At 35.1% G+C, this 22,792-nt stretch overlaps 1 protein-coding gene across 4 annotated transcripts in view; it reads right to left on the reverse strand.

Moving 5' to 3' along the window:
• Positions 1-22,792, reverse strand: part of Cap-G (Chromosome associated protein G) — a 161,725-nt gene that overhangs the window by 10,547 nt on the left and 128,386 nt on the right. For all 4 annotated transcript variants that reach the window (XM_090392755.1, XM_090392754.1, XM_090392752.1 and 1 more), the window contains 2 exons: positions 6,618-6,799; positions 3,680-3,842 (listed from right to left, as the gene is read on the reverse strand). In XM_090392755.1, the coding sequence (XP_090248881.1) occupies positions 3,680-3,842; positions 6,618-6,799 (345 nt within the window). The remainder of the gene's footprint in view (positions 1-3,679; positions 3,843-6,617; positions 6,800-22,792) is intronic.

The following is a 22,792-nucleotide window of genomic DNA, read 5'->3' on the forward strand; positions in this document are numbered from 1 at the left end:
TTTCCCCGTTATCCTGTTGTTAATTTCTGTGTCTAGTCTACCACCTTCTTGTATATATGATCCCAAGTATTTAAAGGAGTGGACTTGTTCCAGTTGAGTTCACTATTTTTATTATGTGTTTTGGTTGGTTTCTAGATATGATCATTGTTTTAGTTTTATTTATATTTATGGGAATAAATATAAATAATCATATTCCTTTTCTTTGTTTCTTCATACTAAATTTTGATGTTATACTGCAAATCTTCAGCTATATTTGTTCGCTAGAATCACTACATCATCTGCAAAAGCCATATGTGAAATTCTGGTTTCTTTCAGTTTCTGCATTCTAGGTGAAACTTTTTTGTTTTTGTTTGGCATGCCTTTAAAATTTCATCCATTACTATAATGAAAACAAGAGGGCTGAGGATAGAGCCTTGCCTCACTCCTATATTTCTTTCAAATTCTTTTGATCTATATTATTATAGGTTCTTACATAATTTCTATTACTTATGTAGACATTTTATATGGCTGCTATTAAGTTATCTTGTTTTTCTTTAATGTTTGAAATATTAAGTGTCTGGGAACTCGGTCAAAGGCCTTTTTGAAATCTAGTATGTGTTATCATCAAATCCCTGACATGTACTCTCAAGGGGTGTACAGGATATGATAGTACTACATGAAAAATTTACATCATTCCTATCTACAATATTCCTCCAAATAAATCTGTTATCTGTCATTATCAAACATTATCAAATCTTATATTTCTATCTTCTAAGGTACTTTTTACTGTGTCAATCCATCTATATCTTGGTCTTCCTCTCGGTCTTTTTCCTGCCAACCTAGCAAAGAACACTTGTTTTGCTAATCTTTCCTCTCCCATTCTATTTAAGTGACCACAGTCACCTGAGATTAGCTCTACTAATACATTCCTGGATGCTAACAATGTCAAGTTCTTTCCTAATATCCTCATTTTTAATATGATATTGCCATTGATGCCATCTGTTCATGCCGTTAATCTTTCTCAGGACTCTCATACCTGCGGTCTCTAGTCTTTGGTCAAGTGTTTTACTTCTAACCAAGCTCTCAGATCCATAAGTTAAAATTAGTTTGAACACTGTCTTGTATACAACTAATTTAGTGTTTTGACTAATTTCTCTCTTATTCCATATGAATTTATCCAATTGACTTCCTACCATACCAGCTTTGTTGATTCTATTGTCTATTTCCATATTTAATTTGTCATCTTCACTAAAAATTATGCCTAAGTAACTGAAATGTTTTACTTGTTCCACAGGTTGTCCGTTCACAATACAATTACATTTTCAACACTTCTGCCTATTTTCACTGTTTTGTCTTGTTATTAATGACCTTCATACCATATGTATTACAACAGTTATTCAATTTAGTCAGGGAATCTTACAGACTTGTAGTGGATTTGTTTAGAAGTATAACTTCATCCATATAAAGCAAAGAGCTGACATTAACATCTCCAATTTTGATATCATGTTTAATACCACTTTCCTTCATAATGTGATCCATATAGATAATGAATAACAGAGGGGATAATGTACATCCTTGTTTCACACCAGATTTAACATTAAACCATCTTCCTGTATTTCCTTCAGTTCTAATTGCTTGACTTACAACTCAAATAAAAACTAAGTATTGCTTGATATAATGACCCACTGACACCATACAACTGTAGCATTTTGAACAGCTTCTCTCTTCGCACCTTGTCATATACCTTTTCTAGATATACAAAACTTAAATACAGATCTTTGTTATATTCTCACGAAATCTCAACTATTTGTCGTAAAGTGAAAATCTGATCCTGATAGCCTCTATTTGGCCTGAATCCATCTTGTTCTTCACCAAGCTTTTCTTCCACAATTCTTCTCAACCATTTCTCGAGTATACTTGCATAAATCTTACCAGGAACACTCAGTAGGGAAATACCTCTGTAATTCTCATATTCAGTTTTATTTCCCTTTTTATATATGGGTACTATGAGAGCTCTACTCCAATCATCTGGAATTCATCCCTCTGTCCAGGCTTGCTGAACTATGCAGTGCAGCCACTGTAAGACTTTTATACCTCCATCCTTGAGCATTTCTGGTCGAATATCATCTACTCAAGCTGACTTTCCACATTTCAGGCTTTTGATGGCTACTTCTACTTCAAGTATGGATATGTATTCCTGATTGCATGACTGGTCAGTGTTTTTTTCCACTGGGCTGTCACTGATTGTTTCATTTAGCAATTTCTTGAAGTAATTATCCCATACTTCAAGGATATCTTTTTCTCTAGTTTTAATGTCACCTTTATCATCTCTAATTCCTTTTACAGCACTCTTTCCTCCATTTCTGAGCTTCTTCGACAACCTCCAGAATATCTTGCTATCTTCTTGATATTTATTTTCTATGTTCTTACCAAAGTATGTGTGTGTTTTCTATAAGCAGAAAAGATTATGAACCATTGAACCTCATTGGACATAGACCTCAATAAAGGTCGAAACTGGTCTGGGTAGTGGCCCTTCCTTTAATGCATAGCATTATAGATGTTCACAAAGAGATATGCTTTGCATTATGGGAGATACTAAGACAAGGAGTGATGAGGCTTGGTCCACCTTTACCACAAGTTGCCTCAGGCGCAAACTTTGTTTGCTTACACTTGGATAAAGGATTAAACTAAATTTATTATAATGACCCATCAGAAAGCTGTGTGATTTTTAGTACATTTAAATAGCCAACACCCTAAAATCCATTTCACAATGGAACAGGAAGATAATGACTGTCTTCTCTTCCTAGATACACTAATCACACGGCTTCCTGATGGTTAAACGTGAATGTAATAATTGAAGTTTATGCACCAGATTACTCTCATGGATATGATGAATATAATGAATTTATATATATATATTTAATACAGAAAAGACATAATAGCAATGGGGTGACTTCGATGTTTAAAAAAAAAGCAAGTATTCTGAAGGAGCAATGGGAAAATTCAGATTATGAAATGCAACAGGAATATTAATTAGTAGTAGATTTTTTTCCCTCCACTGACCTCACCTGATGATAAAACTAATACATGACTGATCAGTTTTTATTCAACAGAAAGAAGAAATATTATTGCAAATTGTAAACATTTTAAAGAACATAGATATGACATCTGATGAAATTTTTTCAACGAACGTAAAGCTTAAATACCATCAACAGAGAAAAAACTAAGACTTAACATCTCATAAAAACAACTTCAATCCACAAAATGTGTTTCAAGATCAAATTACAAAATAGGAACCTTACCCTAGAAAACACAAGAATTTTATGAAAAAAGAAAAAAATGCAGTACTAGATGCAGTAAAACATTAAAAAAAAAAAAAAGAGTATATTACAATTATTATACTCACCTGAATTCTTTCTTTTGCAAGTTGATTATAAACTGTTAGTATTAAAAATCTGCTTAGTTTAAATTAAATGTTGCTTGATTAAAGTTGTGATATAATACAAAAACAAAATCGGGGACGTTACAGTTGTTCCACTGACTTAATTACTAAATTTGATATTTAATTCATGGACAATGCTTACCATTACAAATGTTTGTTATAACATTTCCCCTGACCACTGAGATTTCTACTGTATATAGAAAAATTAAATCTTAAATTTTGAATACGTATGTATGTATGTAGATAATGCAACTTTACCTCAATTACAGTTTCTTTTGATGTAAGATTAGGTCCAGTTAGATGAATCAGGAAACGGGCAACATTTAGAGAATCGACTTCAGCAAGAGGACTGGAAGAGGGAGCATTGAATACAGTGCGTAAAGTTGGCAAAAAAGACTCTTCTAAACACTCCTGGCCAGCCCTATAAATATGTAATTATAAATAATTCTTTTGTAAAGCAAAATACTTTTTTTTTCTTTTTTTTTGTATGTGTGTGTTAATACTAAGATAATGCCCATAGTCATTAAGCAGAGACTTTACTGGCAAATTAGCATTTTTATACCATCTCTGTAACTCTCATTGTAGCAAACACTATTATAATAAACTGCCAAAAAATCCCAATCAAAGCCTGCAGGCATGATTCTAAAGAAAACTATCCATTATAAACATCGTCAGTCTCTATGAATGCTCTATAGTGATAGTTGACTACTGAAGTGACTATATGTTCACATATATTCACTTCAAGAATTACACTACAGTAAACATAAAAGGTTCACTATTGTGTATCTTAATAATAACACAAGATACAATACTAATTACTGCAAATGGTTTGTGTACAAAGACAGATTATTTATAAGATTGGTTAGCGAGATTTGGATGTCTTTAAAGACTAGTAAATTCTAAAATTAGTACTGATTTTACCAATTTGTTTAATTTTAAACAAACTGGTAAAATTTGTTTAAAATTAAACAGACATTTTCTTATATAATTTTCATATAAATTAAATTTTCTGTTTAAAAACATAATGGATTTAAGTACAGAATGTTCCACTAGTTGGCTACAGTGAGTGATTTCATGAAAGAAGAATAATGACTTCATGAGAAAACGTGCACTGTCAACTGAAAGACTACAATCTTTAGAAGGTTTCTAAGAAGGGAAATCTTTCTTATTTCAGAATCTGCTTTATCTAAATGGTAAGATCCAAGAATAGCACAATCTTCCACTTATCTCAAAGCAGATGCCCTGTATGATCTCAAAACTGCTTTGAAGATGGCAGCTACTCTTTTCACACAGAAGAGTATAAATAATGTGCCTGTTCTTTTTAACAAAAAAGGAGAGAGAGAGAGCAAATATGGAAATATTGCACCAAGTTTTTGACAGCCAAGACTACCCAATTTAACCTCCTAGAGGACCATTTAGGCCACTTTGGTTGCTTTTCTTCAGGTTCGTTTGCCCAGTATTAGTGCCTGCATGTACATATACCATTCTTGAAATATAGGAAAGTATTGAAGTTTTTATAATTAATATTTTAGTGTACTTTATTTCCTGAAAAAATAATAATAATAGTTACTCAACTTATATGTTGAGTAACCAACATATAATCCTATCAGAATTCAGCGGAGTAAGGTGGCTTTTTTTTTTCCAGTGTATCTTGTGATGGGTATCCAAGGCATGGTCTGTTAACCCTCCTACCGGCCAAGGTGGATGAAATAGCAAGACTACCCCAGACTTTTTCACGGATCAAAACTTCATCGGCATTTTATCTTTTATCAAGTATTTACCCTCCTCCGCTGTTAATCCCTTAACGGTGATTTAGAGCCATTAGCGGATTAACTGTGGTCGAGCAACTTTTGTGTCCCTTGTCTTTACATGTACTCTGTTACTTCGAATTTTCTTCACTGTACTAGGATATTTGATCGTTTTTTTTTTTTTTTTTTTTTGCTGAACAATTTATTTCTTGTGTCTCTTTCCAAAAATAAAAGTTTCACACTGCCAAAATAAATAATCAATCCTGAAATGACCATAGATCAGCCTTTGCAATGAATATACTTTAGTAATAGTTAATTTCCTCCACTTTACTGACAGTATATTCTTTTTCGCGAATTTTCAAATGTTTGTTTACGTTTAAAATATTTTGTCAAATATTTATATTTTTAAATAACATTTAGTGAAATAAATATGACATTTTGCTTTCTTTCTGTGCAAAATACCTTTATATGGATTGTCACATTTCAATTTCATGAACGATTTTTTTAATTTTTTTTTGATTTTTTATGAAGAACAAATGATTATAAACTGCATTACTCAGTTTCCGATATTGTATCTTTTTTAGTATCAAAAATTTATACCTAATGGTATTTTATCAGAGACTCTTCGCCTTCTTCTTTTGCTAAAAATTGCAACAGAGGTTTTTTTTTTTTTTTTTTTTTGTAGGATGCACATTACTATAATATCCAGTACGTTGAAAATATGATAGTAAGGGTATCCTGTATGGAATGATTAAAAATTGATGCTCATTTTTAGGATTTTTTATTGCAACTCCCCCCCCCCTCCTGTCCTGGAACTGAGTTGCATAACTACTTTAAATTTCTATAGCTTTGAAAGCTTTCAGACGGTATTCAAAATCTCTTATTTCAGTTTACCGTTTTGACAAAAGAAATAAAGCAATAATATTGTTGTATATCGAAGCTTCTAATTCTGTACGCTTTCTTTGAATCTGAAATCAGCGGTCTGCTGAAATTATTCTAAGATTTAGAAATACTATGTTGTATTTTCAACATGTAAAACCCACACAAAGAAATTTCAATTGTGTTATTTCTGTTTCTTTTTTTAAAAAAAAAATCTAAATATTACTGCTTCTATTTCTGCTGATTGCTATTTATGAAATACATCTTAGAAATGCTGGACAATAATCCTCTTACCTAGAGGAAAAGCTAAAAGTCTTAGATTACTCTTTTGAGAAACACAAGACAGAAAGTTTCCTAGAAGTCGCACTAAATTGCCTCAAGCAAGAATGTCTTGTTTCGTTTTCTGTTGTTCAGATATCCCAACACGGTGAAACTGACATTTCTTTTACAGGCTGATGAAGTATTTATGCCAAAAATGATTTCTTTATTTATAGTGATCAGTTTCACTTTTATTATCGAAAAATTCTAAATTACTTGATTCAAATAGTTTCGAGCAACAAATTTCTTACCTTCCAGAACAAGCAAACGTTGGAAAAAATACACCAAGAAAGTGGCGAAGATAAATATCACTTTCTGTAGTAGGATTATACCACATTAATATTAGACGAGACAGCAACTGTGGTGAATACACTTTTTTGGTAAATAATAATTTGCCAATACCTTCTGCAGCCACTGTTCGTACTTCCTGAAGCTAATTTGAAGCAAGAAAAATCAACAAAAATCCATTTTGAGTATACATAATCGCTCAACAAATAATAAAATTTGCAAAAAACACTAAAACATATGTTATTAATATTTATTAATGGTAATATTACACTTGACATTACTGTTGACATCATTAGCAAAATAAAAGACATCATCAAAGAAATAAAGTGTTGTAATGGTGATACTTTAAAACAACATCAATCGTCAAATATAATTTAAAGATGCTCACATTTGGCAAAAGGCAAATGTGGAAAGCATCAAAAACATTGAGAAATGACAAGATAAAATAAAAATATAAAACAAACATTTATTTTGCACATTATCATTCACAAATAAAAGTACAACAAGGAAGAGATAAAAAAAAAAAACTAGCATTCTACAAAACAGCCTTTTTTAAAAGAGGAAAAATAAAAGAAAAAAATTATAAAAGAGTACTAAAATTACAGAATAAAATGAATGAAACCATATTTAATTCCCTAGAAATGTTTGGAAAACAATCTCTCAATTGCGTGCTTGGAGTCAAATCACTGTAACAGAACATGAAGGTAGTTTCACTAACATCACACCAGATGTCTGTATCATGAATGATAATAAAACCACTGCAGAATAAACCAGAATAACTTTGGAAGGAATTGGCAAAATCTGTAATATTTCACAAATATAGGTTAATGCTTGAAATACAAATATTCAGAGGTTCTTCTTATCCATAATTCTTCTAATTCTGTACAAGTTGGAAACATCCTTGAAAATAGGAGCAAACAACAAGAATAAAAGTCCTTTGAAGGTTACAAAAGCGAACTCATTACACTTATTAATAGACACTACACACCACGAGTCAAGAAAATTTGACTGATGTACCAACTAATCTGGTTGTTTAAGAACTAAGAGTCTGCCTAAGGTTATGATTTTAAATGATCTGTCATGTATGTGCAACTAATTTGAATGATGTGTCACATCTGTTCATATTTTCCATACAAAGACAGGTAAAAAGTATATTATATAATGCAATGAAAAGAAGATTTGGATCATTCAATATCTGCAATATGACTCTAGTAACAACCAATATTTCATCATAATGGAAGGAAGGTCTAATAATACCAATACCTCAAAAAAGGCAATCTAAACAACCCAGAAAATTAGAGGAATCACACTATGCCCATACTAAAAATCTATAACAGAATGCTTCTAAACTTAATTAAATCATATGTAACACCATTTCCAATCAAAAATCAAGCAGGTTTCTTGAATAACAGAAGCATGGCTCTTCTGTTTTTCAAGTAGGATGGCCTTAGAAGGCTGCTATAAGGAGCAAGAGATAAAAAAAAAAAAAACTTCCTTTATTCTGAAATGGGTACAGAATACTTCTTCAGCAGAACAAAGCGGTATCTGCTTTGCAGATGGACGATGATATGCTAATGATGTCCAAAACTATCTAGATAATTTATGTAAAAAGAAAGAAAGACAGAGTTAAACAACCAGACTCTTGAAGATCTCCAGGATTTTCAGTAACTTGGTCTTGCATCAATACACTAAATGACACAATGAAAAAAATCATAAAGCTCTTCAATTTCATAAAAACTTAACTAATATCTGGAAATCCAAACTCATTATCAAAAACACCAAAATTCATCTGCGCACCAGTCAAACTATATCTGCATATGGTTTCCAGACAAGGAACATCGCTATTAATATAAACAACACATTAAGTACTTGTGATGTTCCATGTCTTTGATCAATATTACGATAAAGATGGTAAGATCACATTCTTAATGCTGTCATGCTTCAAGGAAGTCAGGATACTAAGTTGGATATCTATTCTCACCTACTCAGTGCTCTAGTTATCTACAGATCAACTAATTGACAGAGAGGAAGAAGAAAGCCAAGTAAACAGTTTTGACAATACATAAATAAAATTCTTTTTGAAGATGAGATTTATGCAGCATCTGACATCTACCAGTTAGCAAATAACAGAGCAACCCTTACCATCATTTAATAGACTATCTCTATGAGTTGTTGCTATATGCATATTTCTAATATTCACACTTGAATAGGAGGCATAGGGCTAACCACCTTATCCTCGAATGACAGTTACAAAGTCCAAGAATAGTTGGAAGCTTGTGGGCGCTTAAGTGTCTGTTAGGACCACTAATGATGGTGATGATTCATACTTGAATAACAGTGACAACATAATTAAAAATGCATGATTAAAAATAAATATATAAATATCAAATATATAAAAATAAATAAATATCAAAATAAGTTTTGTATAATTAAAATAACAAAAGTATATAAATAAAACTGATACTACAAAAGGAGAGTATTCAATGGTTTACAAAAACCAACCATTTGGCTTCACTATGTTGACGATGTGTTCGCTATTTGGCCACATGGCTCTGAAACACTCCTCTCCTTCTTAACACACTTAAACAACCAACACTCCAGAATCAAGTTCACCCTGGAAAAAGAGGAAAACAACAGCCTCCCTTTCCTAGACACACTAATCACCCGCCAGCCTGATTGAACCTTGGTTTTCTCAGTTTATAGAAAACCCACCCATACAGGCAGACACATTCACCAACAATTCCCCCCCCCCACAACAATATGGAGTGGTGAAAACACTATACAACAGGGCTAAACTAATCTGTTCTAACAACATGGCCCTAAACACTGAACTAAATCACATCCTCAACACTTTCTCAGCCAATGGCTACCCCCACCCAAAAAAAATCCAAAAAATATTAAAACCTACAAACCACATCCCCCCCCCACCCCTCCACAACAAAGATTAGTCTAAATCCATTACCATTCCTTACATCCGAGGAACCTCGGAATAAATTACCAAAATTTTAAAAAAACATGACCTGACCTCCTGTTACAGGCCTTACAGAAAATTGGCATCCCTTATCCACTCCACCAAAGACCAACCACTTCCCCTAGACCTACCTGGTCCCGTGCAGTTGTAAACTGTCTTACTTTGGCCAAACAGGCAGGAGAGCGAATATCAGAATTTCTGAACACAAGGACTACATCCGGTTTCACAAGTACAGTCATTCTGGTCTTGCAGACCATGCTCTGGATACACGCCACAGAATATGGTGGAAGAAAGCTACAACAATACATAGCAAATACAAATTCGAAAGACTATTTATGGAATCAGCCTCAGCCCTAAGAAATTCTCCAAACCTCAACAAATTTGGTTGTATGCGAATGCCCCAAATTTGGGAGGCATACATCACCAGACCTTCAGCCCAATGGCCAAGAACACCTACGTAGCCCACTAGAGGGCGCCATCAGGACTTCTAGGAGAACAATAGCTTCATCTCTTCATTCTCAGTTACTGTGTTGTAGTGCCTGTGTGCACGTGCTTTTTGTAAGTTCCTTTTGAAAATGGCAACGTGACATTGCCGAAATATCGGAAATATTTATTAAAGTGTAATTTAATTTATATTCGTATCTACGTTGTTCGATTCCTTAAGTGATTTAGAAATGCATAACCAACGTATAAGCCTGTCTACGAGAATTATAGCACTTGATAAAAAGCTTAAGAATTGTCAGATTAATTACACAGAAAAGGCATATGTGCTGGCCACAGTTGAAGATGTATGAAGTTACAAAAGCAAAGAAATATGACAACACGGCGTGTGTGTGTGTGTGTGGGGGGGAATCCTGTTATGGATAACCTTCCACATTCTCTAACCATGGATAAACAACCATTCTTATTAAAGTTAGGTTAGGTTTATAAAGCCTGCTTCACAAGGCTCTTTGAAAAACTATTGGAAGTTGAAAGAACAATGATGAAGAATCATATGGTTCCAAATGATTTTATGAAAGACAAACTATGATCAGTTAGACTAAACTTGCCTTAATGAAGAGTCTATCAATTAGAAATTCTTTATGTATATATTACTATGTAATATATACATAAAGAATTTATGTGTAAACTGATCATCAGTGAATAAAAGAAAATTCATAGAAATCCAAGCAAAATATAAATGGAACAAGCAGTACATACAGGTAAGCATAACAAATTGTATAAGATGATTTGCTGCTCCACCATCATCAGTGGTCCTAATTCTGGCTATGCCTAGATGAATCAGCTCATTGGATTAGCTCCTCACTATAGTTATTTTCTAAGCTACCAAATGTAGCCACTGTTTACTATTGGTTAATTCTTTATATTTTGCAAACAAATCCCGACTCTCTCATCAGGTATGACTCATAATCCTTTCATTGATTAACTGAATGTTACTCTGACATGTTTTGCTATCTTTATGGCTGACAGAATCTTCAGGAAGATATTTAACAGAAACAAAAAATTTGATTTGTGGATGGCAATTATTCAGGAATTGTACAAAATCTTCAAGGTATGTACTTCAGGCACTCCATTACAATCTAGGAATGATAGGGTGTCTTTAGTTATTTTTCTGAAAAATTGCAGAGATAACACCACAATTCCTGATTTTCTAAAAATCAAATGTACATTTTGCAAAAGCATGGAGGATTTATATAAATGTAATTTTGCTTTGCTATGAGCTGAAATACAAAAGAGATCAGAACTGTTCTCCACTGAACAAAAAGCAGATCACCTACACAATGTGCTGGCAAATTCATTATTACCAAATATATGACTTAGTTTGACTTATTGCTCTTTACACCTATAAGGTGCATGAGGCCACGAGTTTAACGTGCCATCCTCTTCGGTCCAGTGCTGCTTCTCTTGCTTTTGTCTCATACGTTATTTAAACGTATGAGACAAACCCTGTCTCATACGTTATTTCCTAGTTTGTTTCATTCTTGGATTACCATCCGGTGCCATGTCATTTTTGGGTCTTTCCCTCTTCCTTTTACCATCAGTATGTCCATCTGTGTTTCTTTAACTCTATTGTAATGGGTTGGATTTTGGTTTTGTTGTAAATTTCAATTTTTGAGATTTTATTTGGCCAGTAAATTTTGAGAATTCTGCAAAGCCATTTTGTTTGGAAGGCATCTATTTTATTTTCTTGTTGTTTGGTTAATTTCCATGATTCACAGTTGAGTTAAAAATTTGCACCTTTAAATTTGTTTTTATATTGCATGATTTTCAAATTTTCTGTAAAGTTTTAAATGCATAGCAAGATTTTTTTTATTCTTATTGCAATGTCTTTGTTGGCCACCTTCCATGTTAATAGTTGCTCCGAGGTAATTAAAAGTGTTTGTCACTTCTATTTGATTTCCATTTATAAAGATTGGGTCATTCTTTTTACTGTTGATTTTTAATATTTTGGTTTTCTTCTCATTGACGTGTAAGCCTATTTGTTTAGCAGTTTCCTCTCACTTTGGTGTCTTAATTTTCTTCAAATCTATCTTCAAATTAATCTTCAAATCTAGATGATAGTAGTACAATGTCATCAGCATAATCCAAATCTTCTAATGTGGTGTCAATGTTCCATCTTATTCCAGTTTTCAGGTTTTTCAGGATATGCTGCATTATCCAATCTATGACAATGATGAAAAGTGTTCCAGACATGACACAACCTTGCTTAACACCAGTTTTGATGTAAAAACTTTCGGAAGTTGTTCCATTTAATAGAATTTGTCCTTTACTTCCATCATACAAATCTTTTATAATATTTATTATTTTGTCAGGAAATCCATAAATTTTCAAGATTTTTCATAGACATTCTCTGTCTATGCTATTGAAAGTTTTGGCAAAATCAATAAAACTACATAGTGGAATTTAGTTCAACACTGTTCAATTATGTTTCTAAAAATAAAAATTTGACTCATTGTGCTTCTTCCATTTCTAAAGCATGCTTGTTCTATTCTCAGAATTTTCTCAATGCTATTTTTTGTTCTGCTTATTATGATTCTAGTGAAGATCTCTGATGGTACTGACAATAGGCTGATTCCTCTCCAATTGGTGCATTCTGTAAGATCACCTTTTTTGGAATTTTGACTATTTGTGATTCTTTCCAGGTACTTTGAACCTTCTCAGATGTCCATATGATATTAAACAGTTTATACAGTATAGTTGCTGATGTTTTTAGGTCAGCTTTGAGCAGTTCAGCACTAATGTTATCATTTCCACTTGCTTTTCTATTCTTTTGGAACTTCATTGCGTCCATGATTTCTTGCACTGTGATCTCTCCCATGTTTACATGAAATTAAAATTGATTTGGCATCTCTTCGAAAGGGGATTCAATATTTGGATTTATAGAGTCGTGTTTAACATTTAATACTTCTTCAAAGTACTCTTTCCATCTTTGTTGGACTTCTTGCTCTTGAGTTAGTAGTTGACCATTTTTATCTTTAACCCCACATCCATTCATCTGATAGGTTCCTCCAAGTTGTCTTATAATTTTATAAACTTCTCCAAGATTTCAAATATCATTTGCTCTCTAAGCATCCTAACCCAACAGCTGATAGTAGTTTCTCTTGTCATTTCTGGTGGAGCGCTTTAACATCTTATGTACTTTTTGTATTGCTTCTGATATTCTCCACATAATCTTTCTGATTTGCAGTTGTTTATTTTCTCTTTTATCTTCTTCTTTGTGTGACTTCCCACTTGTCATTCCTAAAATATCTTCTGCAGTTTTATTGAAGGCTTCTTTACATTTTTTCCAGTTGGCTTCAATCTTATTTTCCTCATAATTTTCATTTGATTTTTCCAAAACTGAGAATCTATTCTTCAGTTCATTAGTAAATTTCTTTTTTATTTTATTTTCCTTCAGTTTATCAATGTTATATTTAATTTTCTTATTCTATTTCAGTTTTGAATTTCTTGCTAGCTTTAATTTAACTATTGCTGTTAGCAGAAAATGGTCTGAAGCTGCATCAGCTCCTCTTTTAACCCTTACATCTTGTAATGTCCTCTTGAAAGTATTACATATTGCAATGTGATCGATCTCGTTTTTTGTTTTTCCATTAGGGGAGATCCATGTTAGTTTGTGAATTTCCTTATGTTTAAAGATACTACCTCCTATAACGAAGTTATTTAATTCACAGAAGAATGTAAAAAGTTCTCCATTTTCATTTAGCTCACCACTCGCTTCTATAGGATGAACGTTTCCTATAGCACGTTCATCCTCAGTCTTTCTTTTCCCTACTTTAGTATTCATGTCTCCATCAAAATTAACAAGTAGTGTTTATCAATCACCTTTTGGAGTTGTTCATAGAATTGCATTCGGGAGATGATGAAAGACATCATCTCCCGAATACAATATGCAATATTTGTCGGTTGTTCCTATCTCACCAAAACCTGTCCACCTTGTTTCAGCAATTCCTAAAATATCAAGACCGTATTTACTCATCTCATTGACTATCTGCCTAGTTTTTTAATTTGGTACATTGTGCGAACATTCCATGTTCCTATTTTAAGTTTAATTTTAGGGTGAGTGATCAACTTCATCTGCAAGTGAGGTTCCATGAGGCTTTGCCCCACCTGCATCATAGATGTTGGCTCCCCTCTAAAGTCCTGTAAATATTCATCTGTTGGGAGACCACAGGTCATAGCACTCTGTGCATTCCAAGAAGGTTTCAAAAGTAGATGACTGTAAATATAGACTGGCCAGGAAATTCAAACATTTATACAGCAGAGTACACAAAAATACCAACTCTCTTACTACTAATAAATGTGTATTAAATTTTTCTAATTATAATCTCACTGAAATAGAGACTTCAATTCTAAGCAATAATTTTGGGTATGCCATTCACTCCACAATACATTCCCCAAGTTGATATGATGGTCAATGTTCAAAAAGTGGGGTGCTTAAGGGTCAAAGTTGTATAACTGAGAGGAGACCTCCACATAGTCTTTAAAGGAATGTGGAGAGCCGAAAAGGGCTTCTGACCTAATGTCCAATCCTCACCTTCTCGTGGTGCACCCTGTGGGTATCTACCTGGATACTAAATGAAGGAGGATGGGCTAGCAATTTAGGATTTGGCTGACCAAATTGTATTCATATTGGTTAAACCAAAATAAAAAAATGATGGTACAACATGACAAAATTTCATGCCAGCTGGGGCGTCGCCCGGTTAAACAATGTGCCCGTCATTTTCGGCAGGGAACCAGGGTGAACAGCGAAAAGTTAGCTACTGGAACAAATCTGAAACACACCCCAACTTAACATCACCAGAGTTAAAATTGGTACTATCAACATAAGAAGCCTGAATAGCAAAGAAATGGAGCTAGCCGAGGAATTGGATAAGTACCAGATCGACATAATAGGGGTTACTGAAACAAAAAAGACAAAAACTGGTGAGATCTTTCTGAGCAATAAATACAAAATGTTATATTGAGGCAATGACAATCAAGGAAAAGAAGGAGTAGCCATAGTATTCAACACAAAATATGAGGCTCATCTTCTTGAATGGTAGACAGTCTCAATTAGAGTGACGTGGGCAAATATAAGAATGAGGAACTGGACAATTCGACTTATTTGTGCCTATGGTCCCACAGAAGGTTCTACTAACGTAGAAGTGGAGGAATTTTTTGATGCTTTAGAAAAAGCAACTGATACAATCTTCTTCTTCTTCTGCAGCTTCTCCCACTTAATTGGGATCACTGTTTCTTATGAGTCTCCTCCACACCTTCCTGTCTTGGGCTGTCACCACATCCAAGTTCTTCATCTTCAAGTCCTCTTCTACCAGCTCCCTCCATCTCTTCTTTGGCCGCCCATGCTTCTGCCTTCCTTGCACATCCATCTGCATGACCCTTCTTCCCACATATTCGTCCTCCCTCCTCATCACATGACCAAACCATCTCAACCTTGCCTCCTGTATTTTCGCTCCTAAGTTCGTAACTTTCACTGTTCCCCTGACATAGTCATTTCTCAGATGATCCTTTCTGGTCACACCGCACATCCACCTAAGCATTCTCATCTCTGCTACTTCCATCCTGCTAATGTTATTTTTCCTCAGGGCCACAGTTTCTATAGCATATGTCATAGCTGGCCTCACTACTGTCCTATAAATTTTGCCTTTCAGATTGGCAAAATTTATAGGACACCCTCTTATCACATAACACTCCAGCCATCTCCCTCCAGTTCCTCCAACCTGCTTGTATCCTGCATCCCACTTCCTTCTCACCTCCTCCATCTTCTTCCACTGTCGAACCTAAGTATCTAAAGTCTCTCACCTTCCTGATGACATTTCCTTCCAGCTCCAGATCTGTCTCCTGGCCACCGTCCACTGCGCAACACATATACTCTGTCTTACTTCTGCTCAGTCTCATACCTCTCTCTTCCAGTACTTTTCTCCATCTTTCCAGTTTAGTTTCCGCTTCTTCTCTTGAATCTACACAGAGCAAGATGTCATCTGCATACAACATTGTCCAAGGTGCATCTTCTCTCACCTCCTCTGTTACCACCTCCATCACAATATTAAACAGAAACGGACTTAATGCTGACCCTTGATGCAAGCCAACTGTTACTTGAAAACTTTCTGTCTGTCCCAAACAGGTCCGAACACTTGTCTTCACATTTCTGTACATTTCCTGCACCAACCTGACATATTTCTCCGGCACCTTCTTCTCCCTTTGCTTTCTCCAGATCAATAAATACCAGATGTAGCTCCCTTTGTTTCTCTCGATATTTTTCCATCATCTGTCGTAACCCAAAGATAGCATCTGTTGTTGATCTACCAGGCATGAAGCCAAATTGTTCCTTTGCAATCTCCACCTCCTCCCTCAATCTACCATCAAGAACCCTTTCTAGGATCTTCATTGTGTGGGACATCAACTTTATTCCTCTGTAATTTTTACAGTCTTGTGCATCCCCTTTACCCTTGTAGATGGGAACAAGAGTACTCTCCCTCCATTCCTCGGGTATATTTTCCTGTTGGCAAACTTTCATGAACAGGTCCCACAGCAGGTCAATTCCCTCTTCCCCCAGTGCCTTCCATGCCTCCACTGGAATTCTGTCGGGGCCCACCGCTTTTCCATTCTTCATCCTCTTCATGGCCTCCGTCACTTCCATTCTACTGATGTTCTGCACCATCAGTAGAAAAAGCAACTGATACAATGAAAAAGTAAAAGTTGGTCCTTGTTGAAGATCTGAATAGCAGAGTAGGAAATGATTGTCAGACATACAAAAATATTTTGGGAAAATTTGGAGAAAAGAGCAAAGCTAATAATAATGGCAAATATCTGTTGTATTTCTGCTCAGGACATGGACTGGTTATTACTAACACCGTGTTCCAACATAAAAATGTGCACAAATTCACATGGAGAGAAGAGGCAAGGAATAAGAAAAGTCTCATTGACTATGTTATTGTTGATAGTGATGTTTTCTCCCTGGTGCAAGACACCAGAGTGTACAAAGGATTTGAAATTAGAAACGATAACTATTTAGTCTTGAGCAGGATAAAATTGAATTTCACATTGAAAAGAATAACATGTAAGAAAGTTTTAAAGCAAATAAAAGTTGACGAGCTCTCAGATGTGAACTGTAGACTAAAATACACAAAGATTATTGAAGAAAAAATGAAAGAGTTTGAGAACAGGAACCAAACCTTGGAGAGACAGTGGCAAGCCTTGAAGAAAACCCTGATTGATTCAGCTAGAGAGGCATGTGGTGAAGTTGTCTGCAAGGATAGAAAAATTAGAACTACCTGGTGGACACAGGAAGTTAAAGAGGCAGTGAAGGAAAAGAAGAAAGCATATCAAAAGTTCTTGGCAAATAAGTCAGCTTGTGCTCTTAGAGAATACAGAAACAAATGTAAGAAAGCGAAACATTGTGTAAAACTAGCTAAAAACAAGTCATGGGAGGACTTTGGAAAAATAAAAAATAAATATCAAGAAGGTAGTAAGATATGCTGGAGGTTGTTGAATAAGCTTAGAAATGGAGGAAAGAGTGCTGTAGAAGGAGTTAGAGATGATAAAGGTTACATGAAAACAGGAGAAAAAGATATCCTTGAAGTATGGAGTAATTACTTCGAAAAATTGCTAAATGAAACAAGCAGTGATAGCACAGTGGTAAAAAACACTCAACAGGCATACAGTCAGGAATACATATCCATACTTGAAGTAGAAAAAGCCATCAAAGGCTTGAAATGTGGAAAGGCAGCAGAGCAGGAGTAGATGATATCCGACCAGAAATGCTGAAGTATGGAGGTATAAAAGTCATACAGTGGCTGCACTGCATAGTTTAGAAGGCCTGGACAGAGAGACGAATTCCCGATGATTGGAGTAGAGCTCTAATAGTGTCCATATATAAAAAGGGAAATAAAACTGAATGTGAGAATTACAGAGGTATCTCCCTACTGAGTGTTCCTGGCAAGATCTATGCAAGTATACTTGAGAAACGGTTGAGAAGAATTGTGGAAGAAAAGCTTGGTGAAGAACAAGCTGATTCAGGCCATATAGAGGATCAGATCTTCACTTTACGACAAATAGTGGAGAAAGCAAGGGAATATAACAAAGATCTGTATTTAAGTTTTGTCGATTTGGAAAAGGCATATGACAAGGTGCCAAGAGAGAAGCTATTCAATACACTACAGTTATATGGTGTTAATGGGGCATTATATCAAGCAATACTTAGTCTTTATTTGAGTTGTAAGTCAGTAGTTAGAATTGAAGGAAGTACAGGAAGATGGTTTAATGTTAAATCTGGTGTGAGACAAGGATGTACATTATCCCCTCTGTTATTCATTATCTATATGGATCACATTATGAAGGAAAGTGGTATTAAACATGATATCAAAATTGGAGATGTTAATGTCAGCTCTTTGCTTTATGCGGACAATGTTATACTTCTAAATAAATCCGCTACAAGTCTGCAAGATTCTCTGACTAAATTGAATAACTGTTGTAATAGATATGGTATGAAGGTCAGCAATAAAATGACAAAGACAATGAAAATAGGTAGAATTGTTGAAAATGTCAACTGTGTTGTGAACAGGGAACCTGTGGAACAAGTAAAACATTTCAGCTACTTAGGCATGATTTTTTAGTGAAGATGGTAAATTAAATATGGAAATAGACAACAGAATTAGCAAAGCTAGTATGGTAGGAAGTCAATGGAATAAGAGAGAAATTAGTCAGAACACTAAATTAGCTGTATACAAGACAGTGTTCAAACCAGTTTTAACTTATGGATCTGAGAGCTGAGTCCGAAGTAAAACACTTGACCAAAGACTAGAGACTGCAGATATGAGAGTCCTGAGAAAGATTAGAGGCATGAACAAATGGCATCAATGGCAGTACCATATTAAAAACGAGATTAGGAATGAACTTGACATTGTCAGTATCCAGGAATGCGTTAGCAGAGCTAATCTCAGGTGGTATGGTCACTTAAACAGAATGGGCGAGGAAAGATTAGCAAAACAAGTGTTCTCTGCCAGTTTGGGAGGAAAACGAACCAGAGGAAGACCGAGATATAGGTGGATCGATACGGTACAATGTGCCTTAGTCGATAGAAATATAAGATCTGATAATGATAATATTGGAGTCTTGACAAGTAATAGACTGATTTGGAGGAAAACTGTAGATAGGAAATTAGTAATGATGTAATATTTTTCATGTAGTACTAACGTATCCTGTACACCCCTTGAGGGTACATGGCAGGAATTTGATGATGATGAGATATATTAGCTAATTTAGATGTAGTTTCATTGTTTTACAAATATCTCTGTGAAAGAATCATTGCTTGGAAAGAGAGAGATTTTATTGCCAAAAATATGATCTGGCCATGGGCTCATCCCTATCAACTTTTATTATTTCTCTAAATAATAAAAGTTGATATTTGTATATTCTCGCCGCATGAATTTGTGCACATTCTTATGTTGGAACATGGTGTTAGTGATAACTAGCCCGCATCCTGAACAGATATCTAGCAGGTGCTTACTAATGCCATGAGTTTTGCTTCTTTCTTGAAGTTTTTCCAAAACAATTCCATACCTGGTTATTTCCTGCTCTGCTGTTTAGATCTCCAACAAAGACCAACTTTTTCTTTTTTGTGTGTCAGCCAATTTCTCTAATGCTTTGAAAAATTCCTCCATTTTTTCCTTAGAAGAACCTTCTATAGCACAATAGGTTCAAATATGTCTGATTGGCCATTTCCCCATTCTAGTATTTGTCCACATCATTCAACTTGACATTGCCTACTATTTAAAATTATCCTTGTATTTAAGTTTTGAATACTATAGCTACATCTTCTTTTCTGTGATATTTATTGGCCGAATATAACTTGTATTCAGTGCTTTAAAAAATCACACCCGTTTTTGTCTTCTTTGTTTCAGTAACACCTATTATATTGACCTGTTACTTATCCAATTCTTTTGCTAGTTCAATTTCTTTTCTGCTGATGGTGCCAATCTTGAACTCTGGTGATGTTTTACTGGGATTTATGCCAGTAGTTGACTTTTCGCTGTTCATCCTGATTCCCTTATGGACACTACAGGAGGAGCCTTGTTTAACTAGCTAGCATAAGGAGTTTCCAGTGTTCATATTAAAGATGATCTTGTGACTAATTTTGTGCAATGGGACACAAAAGCCACAGTGTATCCAATAATTATGCCACATATATTCACCTGGCATCCATCCATAGCGTGGAAAATAAGCCAATATATAGCCTTTCCAAAAAAAGTTGAATAGTGTCCACCATCAAACCATCAACATATTGCTCTCAACTCAGTGCTATTTATAATAATAGAAAAGGTCATTAACAGTCAAATTTTTTGACACCTGGAAATTATCCTCTACTTGGTGGCCACAAATATGGATTCTGCCAATCAAGATCTACAGCAGATCTCACCCACATCAGCTACTTCTGGACACATGCCATAAGAAGGTTTGGAGAAATCCATAATGTTGCACCTAATATTTCCAGGGCATTTAAATAGGGATGGCACTAAAGACTTCTGAAACATGCCCCCCCCCGAGTTGGTGTTCTCTCTTGATTTTCTTACTGAAGAATGTGCAAAGATCGGTGATCTTGAAATGTTTGAGCACACTGCAAGGTTTATTGTATGAGCAAAATGAGTGGAGAGTGTTATCAGCAAAACTGTAGATAATCCTAGGTCAGTGAGAGGTAGTTAATTATGTATAAAAGAAAAGCGTGAGTGAATTAGGAGGAACACCTACATTAGTCACTTTCAATCTTCTAAAACACAGTTTTGCCTCTCTCTCTCTCTCTCTCTTTTTTTTTTTGCACAAGTATCAATAAAAACACCTAGCCTTTTCTGAGACAATCACACCCTTCTATAGTATCCATAGCTTCCAAAAAACTTGGAATTCCTTTTAACTCAAGACATTACTTCTCATCTGTCCATATACTTATCTAAATTCACCCAACCTCATAATACTGCTCTTATGTTTGAAGTAGTGCACCTGAAACTTCTCTAAAAATACAGGGTCAATGAGCAAGGAAATGGAAGAGAGCCTCCCAGATGTTATAGGTGCGATAGAATTGGGCACATGGCTTGCAATTGTTTTAAAGGCAGGGGACGCTTTAATAGAGGTCATGAAGACGAACCTAGATCTCATACTTATGCTAATAGAACTTGGAAGAAGGGACAAGGAATAAGAGGGCAGTCATATGAAATGATAGTGAAGACCAGTGTGTTTGGAGAGCATTGCAATGCCCTACTTGACACTGGAGCGCAAACCTCCATTTCTGAAGACTATTTTAAAAGGTTAGAACCCCATACTAAGGACAAGATCACTTACCTCAAAAGATCCGTGAGAATATTTGGGTGTACAGCCTCAGCATCTCACGCATCTAGATCAGTAAACCTTAAAGTGTATCTGCCTGAGTTCAGAATGTGTGTCTGGCATGAGTTTCTGGTCTTGTCAGGATCTTCTCTCCCACACATAAAGCTGATTCTGGGCAATGATTTCTTAATAAGATACAACTTTAAGTCTGATTATGCGAGGAAAGAAGTATATCTCCTTGGCAGAAGGCAAAACATAAGCAAAGGAATTGAGTCAGAATTGCATAATAACAGATGGATCTCATCAAGAATCCAAACTTTTAAGGGGAATCTTAAAACCCAGATTAGAAAGTCTAAAGGTGAGCTAGCAGATGACCACTCAAGCATGATGGAGCACACTTTGTCAACAAAGACAAGCTCTCGTGTAAATCAAGTATCCTTGGTAGCACGAACTTCACAAGGAAATTCAATTGGCACTGGGAGCCTAGAAGTAGACAAGTTTAAGCCTAATGTCCCAAGAATAAGTCATGGTAGAGTTAGGAAGAAGAAAGGGAGGAAAATGAAAGAGCCTAGTCCCCATCCTGATAAAGAACTTAGCAGGACTAGATGCCTCCAATTTACAAGGCAATATTTTGACAAACAGAACACCTCTAAAGGGTTGAAATGGGATGGAACACAGATAGTAGTGAGTGAGAAAGAGGAATCCGAGGAAACTGAGCAAAATAAGACACTAAGTGAGATGCAAACTATCACTGGGGCACATGTTATTTCAGGAGTAAACGAAGCCCACAACATGAAGATATGAGATGCCATTAAAAGAGAGACCCCCCCCCACCCTTTTTTTTGAACAGTAAGGAGGAACACTTGAGAGGAAGAAAATTTTTGGAAAAAATTTTATTGAAAGGGGAGGCCTATGTTAGATTGTGATAGAGTGGAAATTTATGAACTCCTATCTTATCACAATCTAACATGCTTTTCCAAACAAAAGAATGAGATAAATACAGTACATTGCCTCTAAGTGAAAAATAAGAAATATGTATATATGTATCAAGCATGTTCTGTTATAAAAGGATAAATAAGGATGTATTTTGTGCCATTCACGAATGTGATTAAATTAATATAGAAAGTATAAAACATTACCAAAGCTTTATAAAATAACTAGTATAAAAGAATTATGGAATATAAGCACAAATTCAACAGTGGGGGGGTGAAGTCTAAAGGTTACGGAGACGTACGCGAGGAAGCGGCTCGCCCCAAGCAAACAATGTGACGTCAGCGTACGTGCTGTGATAGCGGGGGAGAGATATGGACGCCATGATGTAGTAGACGTGCGAGTTGGCTGGACATTGAA

Source organism: Typopeltis vanoorti, chromosome 5 (genome assembly GCF_054136105.1).
Source record: "Typopeltis vanoorti isolate ZY-2024b chromosome 5, IOZ_Tvanoo_1.0, whole genome shotgun sequence".
NCBI lineage: Eukaryota > Metazoa > Arthropoda > Arachnida > Uropygi > Thelyphonidae > Typopeltis > Typopeltis vanoorti.